This window comes from Abrus precatorius, unplaced genomic scaffold (genome assembly GCF_003935025.1).
Source record: "Abrus precatorius isolate BTA unplaced genomic scaffold, Abrus_2018 Scaffold10, whole genome shotgun sequence".
NCBI lineage: Eukaryota > Viridiplantae > Streptophyta > Magnoliopsida > Fabales > Fabaceae > Abrus > Abrus precatorius.
Window position 1 is genome coordinate 32,764,649 of NW_020874292.1, and position 18,309 is coordinate 32,782,957.

Below are 18,309 nucleotides of genomic sequence, written 5' to 3' on the forward strand. Positions count from 1 at the left end.
ATAATTATTGTTACTACTCTCATGATTATCCACCGCTATTATTATCACATTTGTCAGAGATCGAAGATGATGAATCATATATTTAATTAATTAATTTTAAAAAATTATATAATTATTAAAGCAAAAACTATTGAATATGTAACTAATTATCAAAATGATGAATTGCATTTTTATTTGATTTATTTTGTAAAATTTTCTAAGTCATCTATCGGTTCATTTATATTTTCTAAGTCAAAATTAACTCCCATTAATGTTTATACTTTCTTGTGACTTACATATAAAGGAAAAATCAATTTATAATAGAGTCAATTATACCTAATTTTATATAATTAATTGCAAGTGATGCAGATGACTATCCAATAACTTATATTTTAACTATATTTGTCATTGGTGTGAAGAATCCTTACGGTTGATCTCAAAATGTGGAAAAAAAATTTGATCAATATTATTATTTATCAATTTCTTTATCGTGTGTCCATATCTTTAATACATAATATATTTTAAATTGCAGTGACTAAAATGGTCACTGTCTATTAATTTATCATATAATATATTAAATTAAAAGCAGTTTATTGCAACATGTTTAAAAAATCAAAGTTCTTACATATGATAGCTCCATTACATATAATATGTTAACATTGTATATTAAACGTGATAACCTTTTTCCAATATTCATACTACTATCATTAGCCATTAACACGCATTGGATCATCATCATTGTCAAATGAGTATAAATTATTATACAGATATGCGTTAAAATTTTCATTATTTCTCTCTTATTCATGATCTTCGATTCAAGTAAAATTAATTACAATATCCTTGAACCATATTAATTAAGTTTCAAATAATTCTAAAATAATTAATCAGATTAAAAATTCTAATTTTTTTTTAAAAACGGAAGCTCCCTCGAGTGTAGCTGAATAATCCCACATACAGATCATATAACTAGTAAAATACTTAGGAGAATTTATTTTAACATGTTTTTAATTAAAATTTATTAAAAATTATGAGTTTCACTTTTTTATTCATAATTTAATACTTTTTATATTTTTATAATTTTTAATAAAATATAATTAATAAATAAAAGTATAGTAAAAACATGTTATTAACATTCTTCTCGGTTGAACAGGTGAAGTGATTATTTCGTTTTGGTAGTTCGTAAGGCAATTTATTGCTACCAAATTAAAAAGGTTGAAGTTGTCAAAAAAGTTGACCAGACAAAACCACAAATGTGCCGAAAAGACACAAAACAGAAAATAAGAAACACATTGTAATAATTGAAATGGTGAATAGAGAAAAATATAATAAAAAACACGGCATCAACATTAATTGAGGCTCTCAATTTTTTTGTTACTTATATTTTTATATATAAATATTCTTAAGCAATTATTTCACTTTAAGTGAATTATTTGTATTATATATATATATTATTGTTAATATATTATTTTAAAATTTTGATAAAATTATATACAAATAATATAAATTTTAGTAGTCAATGTCTAATGGCTCTTTTAAAAATTTAAGTCCAGATCTTCCTTCATTATTTATATATATATATATATATATATATATATATATATATATATTAACAATTATTAATGTGCATTTAAATTTTCTTATGTTGAAATATAGTGTAAACTAAATTTATTATAAATAATAATGGAAAAATAGTAATATTTTTCGTAGATATTTTAGTATATACTTTTAGGCACTAAACTAATAACAAGTGAATTTCTTGTGCACTGCATAGATAATTTTAAACTAAACTAAATTTATGTTTAATGAAAACTTTTTATAAAAATTATTAATAATATGAAAAGTCATTAACATAATTAATATATTACAATTAATGAATACAACGTTTAGTATTGTTAACATTCAATATAGCCTTTTTCTAAGTTATCTATATACTATATTTAGTAAATATACTAACTATTATGCTTGTTTAATCATTTTATTGGATAGTTTTATTTTAAAACTAATTGTTAGATTAAAAAAGCATTAATGTGGATTTCAATTTTGTTATTTAAAATATGTTTAAAACTAAATTTATGTTTCATAATAATAAAAATAATAATTTTTTTTAGTACATATTTTTTTATATACTTTTAGATATTGAGTTCGCAATAATTGTTTTTTTATAATAATAAATTTTTAATAAAATTTATAATATGAATGTCATTTTTCTACTAAATATAATAGTATAGTTAACATTTAATATAATGCTTTTTTATTAAATTGATTGCATATTGTATTAATAAATATAACATCAAATATTAATATACAATGAATTTTACACACACAAGCATGCATATTATTGGCATCACTTTGGTCTTTTATACAGCACATTCCTTGTCTGTATGATGTATAATATCAAATAAAAGTAAACGCGTAAGTTATCCAATGCTTTGAATTAAATGCAATTTTTTTTCAAGAGATGTTTACACCTGTAATAGTGACAAGTAGTACACAATAATGGACGCGTACATCTTACTCTAAGATAAATGCATTCAAAATAATATTACCTACCACACACTGTGTAAGCATCAACTTAGAAACAAAATAAACAAATATGCCAACCAATGCTTTTAAAGAAGGAAAAATAGATTTTTTTTTATTATGGATATTATTAATACACACCCAACATAATTTTTAATGTATTCTTAATAATTTTTAATAAAAAATTCTCATTATTTATTTATTAATTAAATAAATAGCATTGCATCTGCAAGATAAATAGCATAAAAACGAGAAGGGTCAGACTCATCCACCAAGAAGTGATGGTAGAAACTTTGCGTTTCTTATACTTCAGTCAAGACTATCGTGTTCTAAGTCCATTTTCTGCTGTTTGATGAATATTTTCATCATAGTCATATGGTCCTATCATATACTAAATCGGTAAAGCTTCTGACCCTAACCTCACGGCCCAGAGACTTTCAATTTCATCCAAAAATAAAATCAAAAGCCAATGCTATATAGTCTTGTAATAATTGAATTTACTTCATGTGTGGTTAAAATTAGTAATTTGGTTTTATTTTGACTGCTTCAACGGTACAAGTTTCATCATCTTAGTAGAGGAAAAGGACAAGGTCCACTTGGTCAATTTCCCATTTGATACGGTTGGGTTAGAAATTAAGGTGTTTGAATTGAAAATAATGGAATCCGGTCTTTTTTTATTTTACTTGAACTTGGTCATTGCAGTATTGCACATTTTCTCACTCAAACTAACATATATAAATGCCTTATTATCAATTGGCCACAGCTTCAGCTTAGAGTTTACAAATTGCACTTCTATTAAATAGCCACCCTTGTGTGTCCTGGAAGTTGAATAAGCAAGGAGATATACACAAAGAAATAGTCAGAAAAATCACTTCTTAGGTAACCAATAACCATCCATTTCATTTCCAAAAGGCTGCCGAAGCTTAAAATAACCAGAAACTTATCCATTTACGCATCAATAATCAAACCCCAATTGTCTATAGTATATAGTTAATATAGGCATACATAACTACTACCCTTGTATTGTTCTTTCGTTCTGCATCATTTACCAAGAAAGAAGAAGAGATGGGAGGGTGCTTTTCTTCTAAACCATCCTCCACATTCAACAATGTACGTTTGGTTCATCTTAGTGGTTATGTAGAGGATTTTGTGGAACCAATTTCAGTGAGCGAAGTCACAGGCAACACCTCGAAGCACTTTGTTTGCACGTCAGTTCAGCTTCTTTCCTCTTGCTCAAAACCATTGAATGGAGATACCCAACTCCAACCTGGAATTGTGTACTTCATGCTACCATACTCAATATTGCAAGCTGATGTTTCTCCTGTGGACTTGGCTTCCCTTGCAAAAAGGCTCACTACAATAGCCAAAACTAGCAAATGTGAAGACAAAAGGTCCTCACAGAAAGCTAATCCTTTGTTAAGTCAACTTGGGATGAGCAGTGTTTATAGTTCACCTTCCAGCAGTCCTGGCAGACTTGGCATGGTGGAGCAAATCGGTATGCCATATGGCGGACGCAGCCCGTGTAGAATGCAGCCATGGAAACCTATCTTGGACACTATCAGAGAGAAATCATTCAATAGAAGAAGTGAATCAGATTTGCAAGAAATTTATTGATGTTTGCAAGACCTTGGGTAAAACTAGAAAGGTAGATGCCATGTCGGGTGGTTTCATGATGAATTCTTTTGTCTAATTAGAAGGTGCCAAAAAATTTGGAATTTTGAGACAACTGTTTTTGAAAATTTGTTGTGTATAATTCTCCTATATTGTACTTAAGAATGTTCCTCCTCAAGGCATGATCCAAATGATTAAGCACTTGATATTTATATTTCAGTTTGCAGATTTCTGGATAAAATCTTGTTTGGATTAGAAATCTAGAATTGAGTGAGGTGGGATATCAGTGATTTAGATTGCCTCACAATCTTTGCTCCGTGCAATCTTCTAGTTATTGGAAGTATGTGCCTTGTAATTAAAGTTAATGCAGCAGTTAGATCAAGAGAAATTTCAGCTAGTGAAATTTGTAAATTCTTTTGGTAAAATTTGAAACCTATGGATTGGGCGACACACACAATTTATAACTTTTTAAACAACTGATATGAAATTTTGTTAGTCCAAATGAAGGGAAAGGAAAGGATTAAACTAAATATTAAGAGTCTGGTAGCCAAAGTTGTGTTTAGCCTTGGACTAATTTCTTCCTTCTAAGAACCAACCCTTACCCAATATAGTGTCTAATTGTTCTGAGAAGGTTGGTCAAGCTAATGGTGACTTCGACAACAACTACCTCATGCTAAAGTTTATAAAATAGTACTAATAATGTAGTAGTGGCTAATATAAATAATATAACAAATTACACGCTGGGATACGCTTTTGAATAGGTAAACAGTGCCAGGCCACTCCTTTGCTTTGAGACAGAATAAGAGGTTTAGGAATCCATGTTTCCCCTTTTGACTTTTTCTCTCAAGAGCTCCCTCTGTCTTTCTTCCACAACTTTCATTGCTTCTCTTGCTTTTTTCTAGTCTTTGCTCAGGATGACCTGGCCCAACTCACTCCAAATAAGAGTTGACCACCACTCTGATGAAATGCACAAGAAAATCTTAGATAAAACCAAACTAAGGAATTCACACATATATTGCCTATAGATATGTAAAGTATGGAAAATGAATAGATAAATAATAGCAATGCATTGAATAATGCAAATGCAAAAATCTAGATACATTTTTCTCTTGGTATTTTCATCTCCCATCTCCCATTTTTCCCCCATCAAACGCAAAAAGTTAACACCAAAGTGATGTGGTACATTACTCGGAATACAAGTGAAATTGTAAAACAAGCAAATGGAATATATATATATCATTTATTACTTTTGCATCCTTGAAACTGGGACCTTGAAATGACATCTAAATGTTCGATGAAATGCCTGTGTCAGTTTTTGTTTTGGTTTTTTATTACAGATTGGATGTGGTCGCTGAGAAAGATGCTGTGGCACGATGTTGTGCGGTTGTACGGCACGAAAGTGGACCTAAGGAATGTGCGGCCCATGATTCTGAAGAGAATTGAGAAACGGGGCACAGGCTTACCCGGTTCGTTCCATGGTTCCTATTGCCAAGGAGGTCCTCTTTTCCAAGGAATTATTTTAGGTTTCTATAAGTGAGGCACATTTTTTTCTCTAGGAAATGCTAACATTACATTCTTTGACTTACTTTCTATTATTGATTGAGATTTATTGACCTGAGTCCCACCTTTAATTTAATGAATTTCTCTGGGCATGATCCAAATACTAAGCGCATGATATTTCAGCTTGTAGATTTCTTGATAAAATCTTGTTTGAATTAGAAATTTAGAATTAAGTGAGGTGGGATTTCTGAGACTTGGATTGCTTCACAATCTTTGGGACGTGCAATCTTCTAGTTATTGGAAGTATCTTCCTTGTAATTAAAATTAATGCAGCAGTCAGATCAAGAGAAATTTCAGCTAGTGAAATCTGTAAATGCTTTTGGTTTTTTGAAACCTGTGGATTGGGACACAATTTATAACTTTTTAAACAACTGATATTATGATATTTTGGTGGTCCAAACGAAGGGAAAGGAAATGATAGAGCTCAATATTTTGTCAGGAGTCCGGTAGCCTAAGTTGTGTCTAGTCTTCCAACCCCTACCCAATAAAGGGTCTAAAACCTGGTAGACTTTAATTGATCTTGTTCTGAGGAAGGTTGGCCAAGCAAATGATGACTTTGACAACAACTCCCACACGCCAAAGTTTATAAAAAAAGTACTAATGTAGTAATGGCTAATGTAAACAAAATAACAGGTTACAAGGTAACAATAGGAGAGGCTGGGACCCACTTTTGAATAGGTAAACAGTCCCAGACCCCCTCTTTGCTTTGAGACAGTATAAAATGCTTAGGAATCCATGTTTCTCCTTTTGACTCTCTTTCTCTCAATTGCTCCCTCTGTCTTTCCTCCACAACTTTCTTTGCTGCTCTTGCTTTTACCCAGTCTTTGCTCATGATGGCTTGGCTCAACTCACTCCAAATAAGAGCTGATTCAGTTGGCCACACACACTGAAGAAATATGTACCAGAAAATCTTTGATCAAACTCAGGAAGACATGCACATTCTCACGTATATTGCCTAAAGATATGCTTTGTTATTGAGCTAACATCATGACTACCCTAACAGCTTTTCATTTTTAATATTTTGATATTTTTATTGGAACAAGAGAAATCAAAATAAAAACTCTTCTTTTATAATATGCTTAGCAGATTTAAACATACGCATATGGAAAATAAAGAGCCAATAACAGCACTCCTTTACTTAATACAAGTATATAAATCCTGATCCATTTTTCTCTTGCTATTTTTCATCTCCCCTTTTTCTACTCTCCCACATTATTTGCCACTAAACACAATTAACATAGAGAGATGTGGTACTTTCATTAATCGGACTGCAGTGGGTAGGTGTAAGTGACAGTGTAACACGAGCAGGTGAAATAAATATCATTTATTACCTTTGCATCCTTGACAGTAGGAGCTTGAAGTCCTGAAATAATTTCTTTTGCATCGTATATCACTCTTACTCCTGCATTGTTTGTATCCTTCAGTGTTACAGTACTGCATCATGTCATAACTTCAAAGTGAGGCACATATCATCATCAGAATATCACAACAAATGACCAATAGATGGCCACTGCTTATTGATATATACAACTTAAAAAGGAATCTTTTCAGATAGGCAGTCTTATATAACTTCAAAGTGAGCTACCTATCCCAATGACCTTTAACTTCATAGAGAACCTTCAATGAAGATGAGTCAATGATCTTTCCCTTCATCAATCTTCTACTTCCCCCAAATCGAAGGAAAGATTGACTCATGTAGCATAACTCCGCCACAAGGCCAGTTTCTATGCACTTGATATTGACATTGCCAACCCAATCAGTTCCAGGAACTGGAAGAATTTTAATCAAAAGGTGAGGGGAATTCATTTCATATGTCTCTCCATGATTGAGGAGCTTCAGCTTCCGTTTGCCATGCACTTGAGCTTCCACTGAAGTACCTGCATATTTGGTTGTTTTAATGTGACAGAACATCATAATTTACATGTTCCAATGCAATTCGGACTATAACAAGAAGGGAAACAAGTTGACGCTAGCCGTATGTTTGCATACAGACATATCAAAGGTAGTATAATTCATTGAACAACAGATGTCATGTTAGATTTACCATTGAACTTTGGAACAGGATACTGGCACCATATAATTTCTATGTTTTCTTTCTCATCAGTTGCATGGAGGGCAGATACAGGAGGGTGGTGTGAAACCTACAAAACATAGAATACAATTATCACAAAAATAGCTATTCATGATACTCATTTTTTTTTTCATAGGACATTTTTAATTAAATTACACAAACTAATAAAAGTAGTTTGAGTTAGTGCTTTTCTTGAATTTTTTTAAAAATAACTTTACCCTTATTTCATATAATTGAACTTAACCTCACCATCAATGTTTTAATTTTGAAATTTTGCTTCTTTTGTTGATTTTAATTTTTTTTTTCCTGCTAACTTTATTTATTAAGGATAAATAAGAAAAAATAATTTATAAAAATTGTATGATGCCTCATAATAAAAACCACCAAAACTTTTTTGAATAGTGCCTTACAAAAAGAGTAAATATGTCAAAACATGAGAGTCTGAAAGATTGTGATAACATATTGAAATGATCATATGTAATAATTTTTGTGACCAAAACGAGCATGTGACAGAAGATAAAAGCACGTGCCTGCTCTGCTAGGACATTAAGATTTCCTTTGGAAACATGATGGGTCTCTCCAAGAATGGGATTGTAGGGAGCAACTCCAAAAATTGCAGGGCGTGTGGTAGATATGCTCCATGCAACAACAGATATGAGTCTTTCAAGTGGACTATGACCATTGTTGCATCTGCTTAGCAAGTCTGAAGCTGTGGAATATATAGATTCACCATAGCACTGAAGTTGTGACTTTGGGAAGTTGAATAGAGGAGGCAGCTGCACTTAGGATGGGACAAGAGAATGTTAATGTTTTGGTACATAAAATGAATGTAATGGTAAGATTATCTCTAATTGGTGTTTATCCTCTTAAGGAGCAAGTATACTTACATAGGGATGATTTTATTCTTTTTAATTTTAATTGCTTGTATTTAATTTTTTTACATTAAGTTTTTCAATCTAAAATTTTATCAAATAATTAATAAAAATATAATAGAAATGTCAGTTTAAATGAATTTTCCAATTAAAAAATTATAACTTTCGTAATGCATCACACTACATAACTAATTAATTGAGTATTTCCTTTATGAAAACCTTTAAAAAAGAGAAATTAACAGAATAAACTTAATTTAAATAGATTTTTTTGTTCAGTTATTTTAATATGTATCTAAGTATATGCAATAAAAATTTGTATATATTAAATTTTTATTATAAATTTAAAAATGTTATGAAATTTCATATATTAATAATATGATTTTTAATACAAATTTATTATTTATTAATTTTTTAGTATATATTCTCAGTTACAAATTTAAAAAACCATTCATGATATTTGGTTGTGAAATTGAACTTGCCTCGAAGCGAGAGAGATCAGATCCTGGCCGTACATTCTTAAGTAGACTTAATGTGCGCTTCAACAGGTTAGTGGCATTATAATCTTCAGAATCTGATTCATTTCCAAATGAGAATGGCTTTGTCAGCACAATACTTGTCTCCTGCACTTTGACATCGAAAAGTATGTTAAATAAATGGGTTTTTTCAAGAAATTAAAGATAATAAATTTTTATTCAAAATTATATTTGACTTTTTTAAAAATTATAAAAAGAAGAATATTATTGTATTTTTTAATAAAAAATTATCTTTAATTACTTCACATGTTTGAATATGATGTAGTGGATTTGGTAAAGGATTAGGTGCCACTAATTCATTCATCCATTATCATAAATCCCAACCTATACGTCAGATACTTTATTATATTAATCCCGTTAATGCTTCATCCTGCAGTTAGTATGTACAACTCCCTTTACACTTTTTTATTATTTGTTAAAATTTATTTAAAAGTATAAAAATATAAAAAAAATATTAAATTTAAAGAAATATATAATTCATATAATTTTAATAAATTTTAACTACTAATTAAAAGTGTGTTAAAAAATGAATTAAATAACATGTATATTTCATATATAAAAAAGAAAATTTCATTTATTAGTGAAAAATAATTAAAAGTTACAATTATTTACTCACAACAAAAGGGCGTTAATAAAAATAAAATATTAACACAAATTATATCATTATTATTTTGACATATTCATAATATATTATTAATTTATATTAAATAAAAATAATTTAATATTAAATTATAAATATATGAAATATTTTTAATAGTTTTATTAAATTCAGTCTTTAAATTGAATTAAAAATAATAATAGTAAAAAATTATTTATTATATATAATCTCAAATGTGATAAATATTTTCTTTTTAATAAAATATTTTTTTTATATATTTAAATTTAACCTAAAATTAATAAAATTATTTTTTTAACTATACATAAAGAGGAAAAAGAAAGAAATCTTAACTCATAAGGACTAAGATGTATTGCGTTTATGATTTTTCTTGCCCTCTCATATTTACTGTTGTGATGTACTTTAAGATTTCCATTAAGAAACAGATGTACACGAAAGACACTAGGACACGACTAGCCCATTGCCTTTGAAATGAAAGAACATAAATAATAAAAATAAAATTTATTTATACAGAAAAAATGGAATTTTTTCCTAATTTATAATTTGAATACAAATAAATTTTTTTATGTGTGTATTAATATAACTTCTTAATTCAATTTGATAAATGTTAAATTTTGTAGATCATAAAAATTTTATTTTTAGAAAAAATTAGGCTAATTTATTAGTCAATTTAAATCAATTCATTTTAGTTAAGTGGAGTTAATTTAGGTAGCAAGTCAAAAAATATATAATAACTTATTATATTTTAGTCATTTTAATATTTTTAATTAAATCTAAGTAAATTCATAATCATCTCCTGTATAAGAGAGGTAAGTGATTTGATACTTAAATTAGAAAATGATATATTATGAAAAAAAATTAATTTTTTATAATATTTGTTATTTTCGTTGATGAATGGAGATGACCATTACTTATCAATTAAGCTTCATATGAAAAAAAATACAATGATTTATTCAAATTCCCTGAACTCATTAGGGAAGCTAAGCTTAGTTAGATAAACAATAATAAGGAAAATAATCAAACATAAATAAATATTACTATTGTATTATTTACTTTGCATTAAATACATAAAAGAGAAAACAAATAAACAAACCAATTTTTAAATTTATATAATATTACATAGTATAAGAAAATATACATAATATTTTTGTATATTATCAGAATACAAAAACAAGCATCAATGTGTGTGTTGTGCAGCAAAACATAAATATTATCAAAATACACCTTTAATTTCTCTTCTTCTTTGTTCTGAGCAAGATATAACGCACTATGAGACAGAGATAAAGAGAAGGAGAGAAGTTGCTTACCATATCTGAAAAGTGAGTCAACTGGTGAGATAAGGAGAATGAGAGAAGTTACTTAGCATATCTGAAAAGTGAGTGAGGGATGAATCTATATATGAATCTGTGTGGTGCTTTGATCAGAATTGTGAATATAGATGTGGAAGAAGAGTTCTTTGCCCTTTGCCACTTAACACAAGGTTCTGGATATATATATATTGCATATCACAGTGATGCTTGCTTTTGTTCATTTCTTAATCTACCCTTTCCCATCTCTATTTACATAGGAGACATCGGACAGGTAAGTTTGTCTCTTTTTTTAATTAACATTAATTACATTGGGTAGAAATAAATGTCATTTTCTTAAATACTTAATTATATTTTTAAAAAATATTAATTAAATTTGATATATATTTTTAGTATAAAAGTTTGTGTACTATAATTAACTTTGTGAAGGAAAGTATAAGTGAAACTATTCTCTTCACCTGTATATATTAAGATTAAAATTAACAAAAAGAATGAATTACATTATTTTATTTTTTGTTTTAATAATCTCATTTTATATCTACGTATTTATTAATTCTGTTTTAAAATTGAGAAATTAAAACTATTGCATAATTTTTCTTTATCACATTATATTAAATTTTTATAAATATCTGTTTTTATATTTTTAAAAGTTATCTTATTTCTTTTAAAGATAGAGTACATTTTAAGTATTTTATCTCTTAAATTTATAATTATAAAATAAATTTAAAATAAATTTTAAAAATATGATTTAAAATAATTTTATTATATATATAACTATTTATAAAAATATAAAATTTTATTCTTTAGTTATTAAATTATATATATATATATATATATATTCTGAAATAAAATACACACAGTACAAATTAATTAATTAATTAATTATAATAGAATATGTTGGACATATAATTTTTATATTAGTTATCTCACATAAATTAATAATTTTTTAAATTTAATAATTTATGATTGAATAACTGTCATTTTTTTGCACTCTTAATGCATTTAAATTAAATATTAATATTAAAAAATGTAAATATTAATATCAATCGGCAACATACTTAATAAAGTATTTGATGAGTAAAAATTGGCCTGATTGATTGCTGGGCACTCAATCTTTTGTAACGTTCACCCAACTCGAATAAATGTACACCCCTTATTTATCCATCCATAATTTTACCTATGGTTATTTTATCTAATGATAAATTGAGTATTTTTATTGTTTCTATCAAAATATTTTTATCTATACAATCATATCTAATATCTGTAGTCTAAATAAAATGTCACAAAACCTCGAAATTATATTTTATAAACACTATTAAATTAAAGAAAAATGCTGCATATGTCAATGTTCAGTAAAATTTAATTAATATACCCCAAAGTATACATAGCATCAATGTAGATTTCTCCTAGTCTCTTCACTTTGGGGGAGACAATAGAGTTTACTTTGGGGTCAGAAAACAGAGTTTGATAATACATGCTGAGAGATTCTTCAAAGTGTGTCGGTGACTTAATTTTATCTAAAAAATAATTTATAATATAAAATTAACACATAATAATATTTAAATTAGTTATATCATCACTTAAAGATGAGATTAAATAATATAACCTCCTTAAAAATTTTAGTTCAGCATAACTTTTCTGGAGCAACGATTATTATCCTTTTTAATTTATATTTTTGTATGTTCAAATGATATCACATATAATATTAATTATTTAATGTTCAAATGATAAAAAATTTAAAGGAAAAAAATATAAACATGCTGTTTTGTTTGATCCCGACCTGTTATTCTTAACAGGATATATATCCATTATCCAAGCTTTGATTCTGTTCTTACTCTCTTTAATCTTCCAAATTAGTGGTAGCAGTCAACATTTCTCGAGTAGGAAAATTGTTACACTGTTTACAAAAATTTCTGCTGTGAATACATAATAATCTAACTTAATCATAAACATTGTGGATCCAACTAATGGGCCAATTATTGGGCCACCAAAGTAACTATTATTGGGCCACGATGGGGGCTATTGATACCCTGTTACGAATAGGTGAACACTCCCACCCTACTTCTTTGCTATAAGATGCCACAAAATGCTTAGGAGTCCAAGTTTCCCCTTTTGACTCTCTTTCTCTCTCTAGCTCCCTCAGTCTTTCCTCCACTGTATGCTTTTCTTCTCTTGCTTTCTCCCAGTCTTTGTTCAAAATGGCTTGGCTCAATTCACCCCAAACATGGGCTGATTCTGTTGGCCACACACCCTGATCAACAACAAAATCTCATGTTACAATCACAGAACAATAATCTAAATTACTTGACTAAGAAGTTTCAATTATTTCATGTAGCAAGCAGTGTTTCAATTGTAATTGAAGTTTGGATTATGTTACAATTTTTTATATCGCAAAAAAATTATAATCAGAATGATAAACAAGCAACACGAATGAGGGCAGAGAATAAACTTAGTACCTCCACATCCTTTAGAATAGGAGCTTGGAGCCCTGAAATCGCTTCATTTGCATCATATATCACTCTAACTTTCCCATTATTTGTATCCTTCAATTTTACAATCCTGCATAACAAATTGGATTAGAACTGCACTATAGTTCAAAATGCACCAAAATGCACAATGCTGGAAAGAAACCAGGCACATGACATAACCAGTGAATAATTAATCAATTGTGTAACTTGTCACTAATTAATTTCTTTAGGATTCAAATGTTGCTATGCTTAATTTCACTCTACTATTATGCACGTTGTATACATATGACTAAAAAAAGACACAAGGGAAAGTTTAGACATGTGCTTAGAAGGAAGATAGTACCTATCCCAGTGACCATCAACTTGGTATAGAACTTTCAATGATGAAGAATCAAGGATCTTCCCTTTGATCACTCTATGATTTCCCCCAACTCCAAGAAAAGAACTTGATCTGAAGGATAGCTCAGCAACTAGGCTTGTCTCTAGACACCTTATATTAACTGTGCCAGCCCAATCAGCCCCAGGGACTGGAAGAATTCTGAATGAAAGGTGAGGACAATTCATTTCATATGTTTCACCATGATTTAGGAGCTTCAGCTGCCGTTTACCATGCACTTGAGCTTCAATTGATGTGCCTGTGTATTTAATTTGTAGACATATACATTAATTTTCACAGTAAAGAGCTACATTTGGAACTTGAAACTGACATACTTATTCTATATCATCTTTTAAGAATTTAAAAATTCCAAGACAACCATTCAAAATTTGACCAAAATTCATTATAAGCAATGTAATGCAAAGTTCTGGATTCAAGAAAAAGGATCAGATAAACTATGACATTTTGAGTTCCTAATAGTTTTGTCAAAATGGAAGATTTTTTTTTTCTGGGTTCGAAAATAATAAATTCTGACAAATGCATAATATGAAAAACATGTTCCCTGCATTGATTCTTTGTTGACATCTGGTCACTACTATAAGTAATTAATCAATCTTTTTTGCGGTGCTAATATGACAAAATCAACAAGTATTGAACTTTGACATCTGAAAGTTTATTGTTGAGATACAGATAATAGTCTGTTGGTTATTTAGGAGTTTATGTTAGCAAGATTAAAAGTTTAATTAAGTAATTAATTTCAAAAATACTACTATTCTGTTTTTTTTATTTTTATAAAAATTATTTATTTTTAGTTCTTACATTTAATAAAAAGTATGTTGTTTTAGTTTTTATCAAGAATTAAAACTAAATATTTTTTAAAGATTAAGGGTATATTTGATTATTGTTTTAAAAACAGTTATAAAATATAATACAAATTTATATTGAATTTTATTTTTAAAAATAAAAAACTATTTTAAAAAGAAAAACAAACACTCTCTAAAATTTAATAATTTTTTATAAATTAAAAAATTTAATAATTTTAGAGATTAATTATTTAATCAAGCCAAGATTAAATTACGTATGTTCCTTAGAAAAGGTGCATGAAGATACCATTAAACTTTGGAACAGGTTGCTGGCACCATATCATTTCAATGTTTTCTTTCTCATCTGTTGCATGGAGGGCACTTACTGGAGGGTGATGTGAAATCTGCAGATATGTATACCAGGAATGTATTGTTGTTAGTAATTAAATCAAGTAATCATGACAAGAGTTGGTAAATTTGACAGGTTGATATGCATTTTTATTGGACCGAAAATTATTTCATAGATAAGCATTTATTTGGGATAAGAAATTATAGATTCTAAGAGATAAGAATTGCCGAATGACAACTTGATCTGCCAGCCGAAATTCGAGTTGCAGGCACCATCAGATTTGCAAGTGCAGCTTTTATCATTCCTTCTCAAATGGATTTTCTTAAATAAATTATTATATTATATGTTAAAGTCTATAAAATATAATTTAAAAAATTAACGCATTAATATAAGACCCTATTATATCTGTATCCATTATTATTTATTGAGCAGAAAATTTTGTCTCAATCCTGTGCAATATAATTTTTTTTTTTAAATTTCCATAAGCAAAAGAAAAATGAGTGTTATAATATTTCACTAATATCAATTTATCTTAGAAATGAAAATCAATAAAACTAGTATTTCACAATATTAATTTTTAGATATTCAAATAACATATGTATTTGTGAGCATTTAACCATGAAGTTAAGTAGAAATAGAGAGATGAAGAATTGAGAAGCAAGTACCTGTTCCAATAGCACGTTAAGGTTTCCCTTTGAAACATGGTGTGTCTCACCCAGAATAGGGTTATAAGGAGCAACCCCAAAAGTGACAGGCCGTGTGGTAGATATGCACCATGCTACCACAGATATGAACCTTTCCAATGGATTCTGTCCACTGTTGCATATGCTTAGCAAATCCAAAGACGTGCAATACACTGATTCACCATAGCACTGTAGTTGTGACTTTGGCAAGTTAAATAGAGGTGGTAGCTGCAAGTAAAGCGTAAGAATTTCATCACTCTCTCTAACATGAGAAATCTAATCATAGTACCATCATACTTCTACATTGCCTATTATTAGAAGATGGTTAATATTTGGACGTTGTGATTAGGGATCTCTACAACTAAATACATCATCATACATGACTTTATTTTTAGTTTAGGTGCCATAAATAAACAACTTTAGTTCAAATATATAGTTTGTTTCATAGTTTTTAAATGTATTGTTGTCATTTGACTCATTCATTTTTACCAAAAATAACTATACATTGCATTTCAACTTTAAAATACTTTTTACAATAGATTTAACATTTTAAATTTAAATTTCTCCATCATCACAATATTTTGCTCTTTTTTATTAAATGAATTGACGAATTATTTGAAGATAAAAATAAATAATGATATGAATTCATTTTAACAAAAATGAAAAAAAAATAAAGCAGACTTTATATATATTTTTTATTATGAATTTCTAGTTAATTTAAAAGAGCTCACGCAGCAATCATTATTTTGAAGTTGAGATTCTATATGATTTCAAGGGATAGCCCTTAAGTCATAATTGTGAATTCATATGAGTAATGATACTTATATCTTCACGTTGTTTTATAAAGATATTTAAGTCATAGTTGTAGATTTATATGAGTAATGATAATGATATCTTGCATTGTTTTATAGAGATATTTAAGTCATAGTTGTGGATTCATATGAGGAATAATAATATCTTTATGTTGTTTTATAAAGATATAAAAAAAAGATAAAGATAAAAATAGAAAAAATAAAATTTTAAAAAAAGTAGGTATATTATTTTTTTTAATTTTTTTATAAAAAATAAAAGACTAATTAAAAAAATAATTAAGTATATTATATTTTTTATAAATATAAATTTTATTTTAAAAATACTCATTATATTAAATAATATAGTTAATAATTTATATATTTAATAATATTAATAAAAAATATAAAAAATTTAACAATTAATATATTTTAAATTTATTATTTATTTTTTATAAAAAAATAAAAAATATTTTATTTTATTTTTTATAAAAAGAACCGAAAAAATATTATTATTATTATTATTCGGATATGGTAAGCATAACAACATTTTGATAGGAGAGAACATACCTGGAAGCGTGTGAGATCAGATCCTGGGCGTACATTTTTTAATAAACTCATTATGCGTTGCATAAGGTTAGGGGCCTTATAACCCGCGTCTGAATCACATTCCTTTTCTAATATCATTGGCTTAGTTAGCACAATTCTTTTCTCTTTTTGGTTCTCTGCCTTCTCCACCTGCTCCATCACTTTTCCCATTGTTATTTTCTAATTGCTATCATTATATGTATATTTAACAAAGAATAAACTAATAGTTAATCTAACAAGCATAAATAAATAAAATATAATTAAAGAGCAGATACGGATGATTAAAAGTTATAGACGTTTCCTATAAAAAAAAAGATCTCATTTATCTTAATTTAGTTTTCTTATGAAAAGTAAAAGCTGCGTCGACTACAATGTCTCAAGGCCTGCAAATTGCAAATAAAGTAGAATCTTCGGCAATCCAAGTGGACAAAGTTTGACCATAAACCCAAGCCAGAGAAGACAGCTCGACACCAAGTAAAAACCAAATTAAGATCTACGCATGAAAACAAAAGCCAAGCTCCATTTTATGATGAGGTCAAAACAGTTTCCTATAATGAACTCGATTGTATGCATATAGTTTTGATTCCTCTTTAATTATTACACATCAAATTCTGGATCTTCAGTAAAGGGGTTTCCATCTAGGAAATATCAATATCACACAAAATACAAATATGATACGACAAGAATATAAAAGACAATAAATTTTCAAAATTATAAGAGAGTAAAACACAAGTGATTAGCTTGTGTAGATAATTATTGATTCTTGCAAAATAATAATCATAATAATATTGAGGTATGATACTTGATATAACATCCTTTTCCTAGCAGGTGCGGTGCAGAAAGCCAATTAAAACTACTCAAACAGGGTCGCCACCTGTGAATTGCAATATTCCAAGGCATTGTCCTTAAGCTAAGGAACAATAAATAACATCAACTTTCTTTTTTCTTTTTTTCCTTTTTTCGCTTTCACATGCGTGCCTTGAAGAGAGAACCAATATTGTTTAATATTCCGTTCACACAACCCATATACTATTTTATTGATATTCGATAATAATAAAATAATAAAAATAATTAGCTTCCATGTTCAGAAACATAGAACTTGTGGTTGGATATGTCTACGCATGCATCGGAAAACCACTCATTTGGCCGTCCGAAGACTTAAACCACCTTCTTAGGTGCCGGAAA

The 18,309-nt window shown here is 28.2% G+C and overlaps 3 protein-coding genes across 3 annotated transcripts; 1 reads left to right on the forward strand and 2 right to left on the reverse strand.

Moving 5' to 3' along the window:
• Positions 1-3,332: 3,332 nt before the first annotated feature.
• Positions 3,333-4,498, forward strand: LOC113853272. The gene has a single exon (XM_027483823.1). The coding sequence runs from the start codon at positions 3,565-3,567 to the stop codon at positions 4,111-4,113; it is 549 nt and encodes a 182-aa protein (XP_027339624.1). The 5' UTR covers positions 3,333-3,564; the 3' UTR covers positions 4,114-4,498.
• A 1,806-nt stretch (positions 4,499-6,304) lies between these two features.
• Positions 6,305-9,450, reverse strand: LOC113852316 (oxysterol-binding protein-related protein 4C-like). Its single transcript, XM_027482547.1, has 7 exons — positions 9,388-9,450; positions 9,093-9,233; positions 8,272-8,517; positions 7,715-7,811; positions 7,256-7,547; positions 7,002-7,104; positions 6,305-6,556 (listed from the first exon to the last, which is right to left on the reverse strand). The coding sequence occupies exons 1-7, from the start codon at positions 9,448-9,450 to the stop codon at positions 6,305-6,307; spliced, it is 1,194 nt and encodes a 397-aa protein (XP_027338348.1).
• A 3,618-nt stretch (positions 9,451-13,068) lies between these two features.
• Positions 13,069-17,295, reverse strand: LOC113852317 (oxysterol-binding protein-related protein 4C-like). The gene is made up of 6 exons (XM_027482548.1): positions 17,107-17,295; positions 15,731-15,976; positions 15,024-15,120; positions 13,881-14,172; positions 13,526-13,628; positions 13,069-13,320 (listed from the first exon to the last, which is right to left on the reverse strand). The coding sequence occupies exons 1-6, from the start codon at positions 17,293-17,295 to the stop codon at positions 13,069-13,071; spliced, it is 1,179 nt and encodes a 392-aa protein (XP_027338349.1).
• Positions 17,296-18,309: the final 1,014 nt, after the last annotated feature.

Coding starts and splice junctions, on each gene's coding strand:
- LOC113853272 (XM_027483823.1), top strand. CDS start 3,565: ATGGGAGGGTGCTTTTCTTCTAAACCATCCTCCACATTCAACAATGTA.
- LOC113852316 (XM_027482547.1), bottom strand. CDS start 9,450: ATGAATGAATTAGTGGCACCTAATCCTTTACCAAATCCACTACATCAT. Junction 8,518..9,092: donor CTGATCTCTCTCGCTTCGAG/GCAAGTTCAATT, acceptor TCCTAAGTGCAG/CTGCCTCCTCTATTCAACTT. Junction 6,557..7,001: donor CTACTGTCAAGGATGCAAAG/GTAATAAATGAT, acceptor ATATTTCTTCAG/TGTGTGTGGCCAACTGAATC.
- LOC113852317 (XM_027482548.1), bottom strand. CDS start 17,295: ATGGGAAAAGTGATGGAGCAGGTGGAGAAGGCAGAGAACCAAAAAGAG. Junction 15,121..15,730: donor TTAACGTGCTATTGGAACAG/GTACTTGCTTCT, acceptor ACATATCTGCAG/ATTTCACATCACCCTCCAGT. Junction 13,321..13,525: donor CTATTCTAAAGGATGTGGAG/GTACTAAGTTTA, acceptor GTTGTTGATCAG/GGTGTGTGGCCAACAGAATC.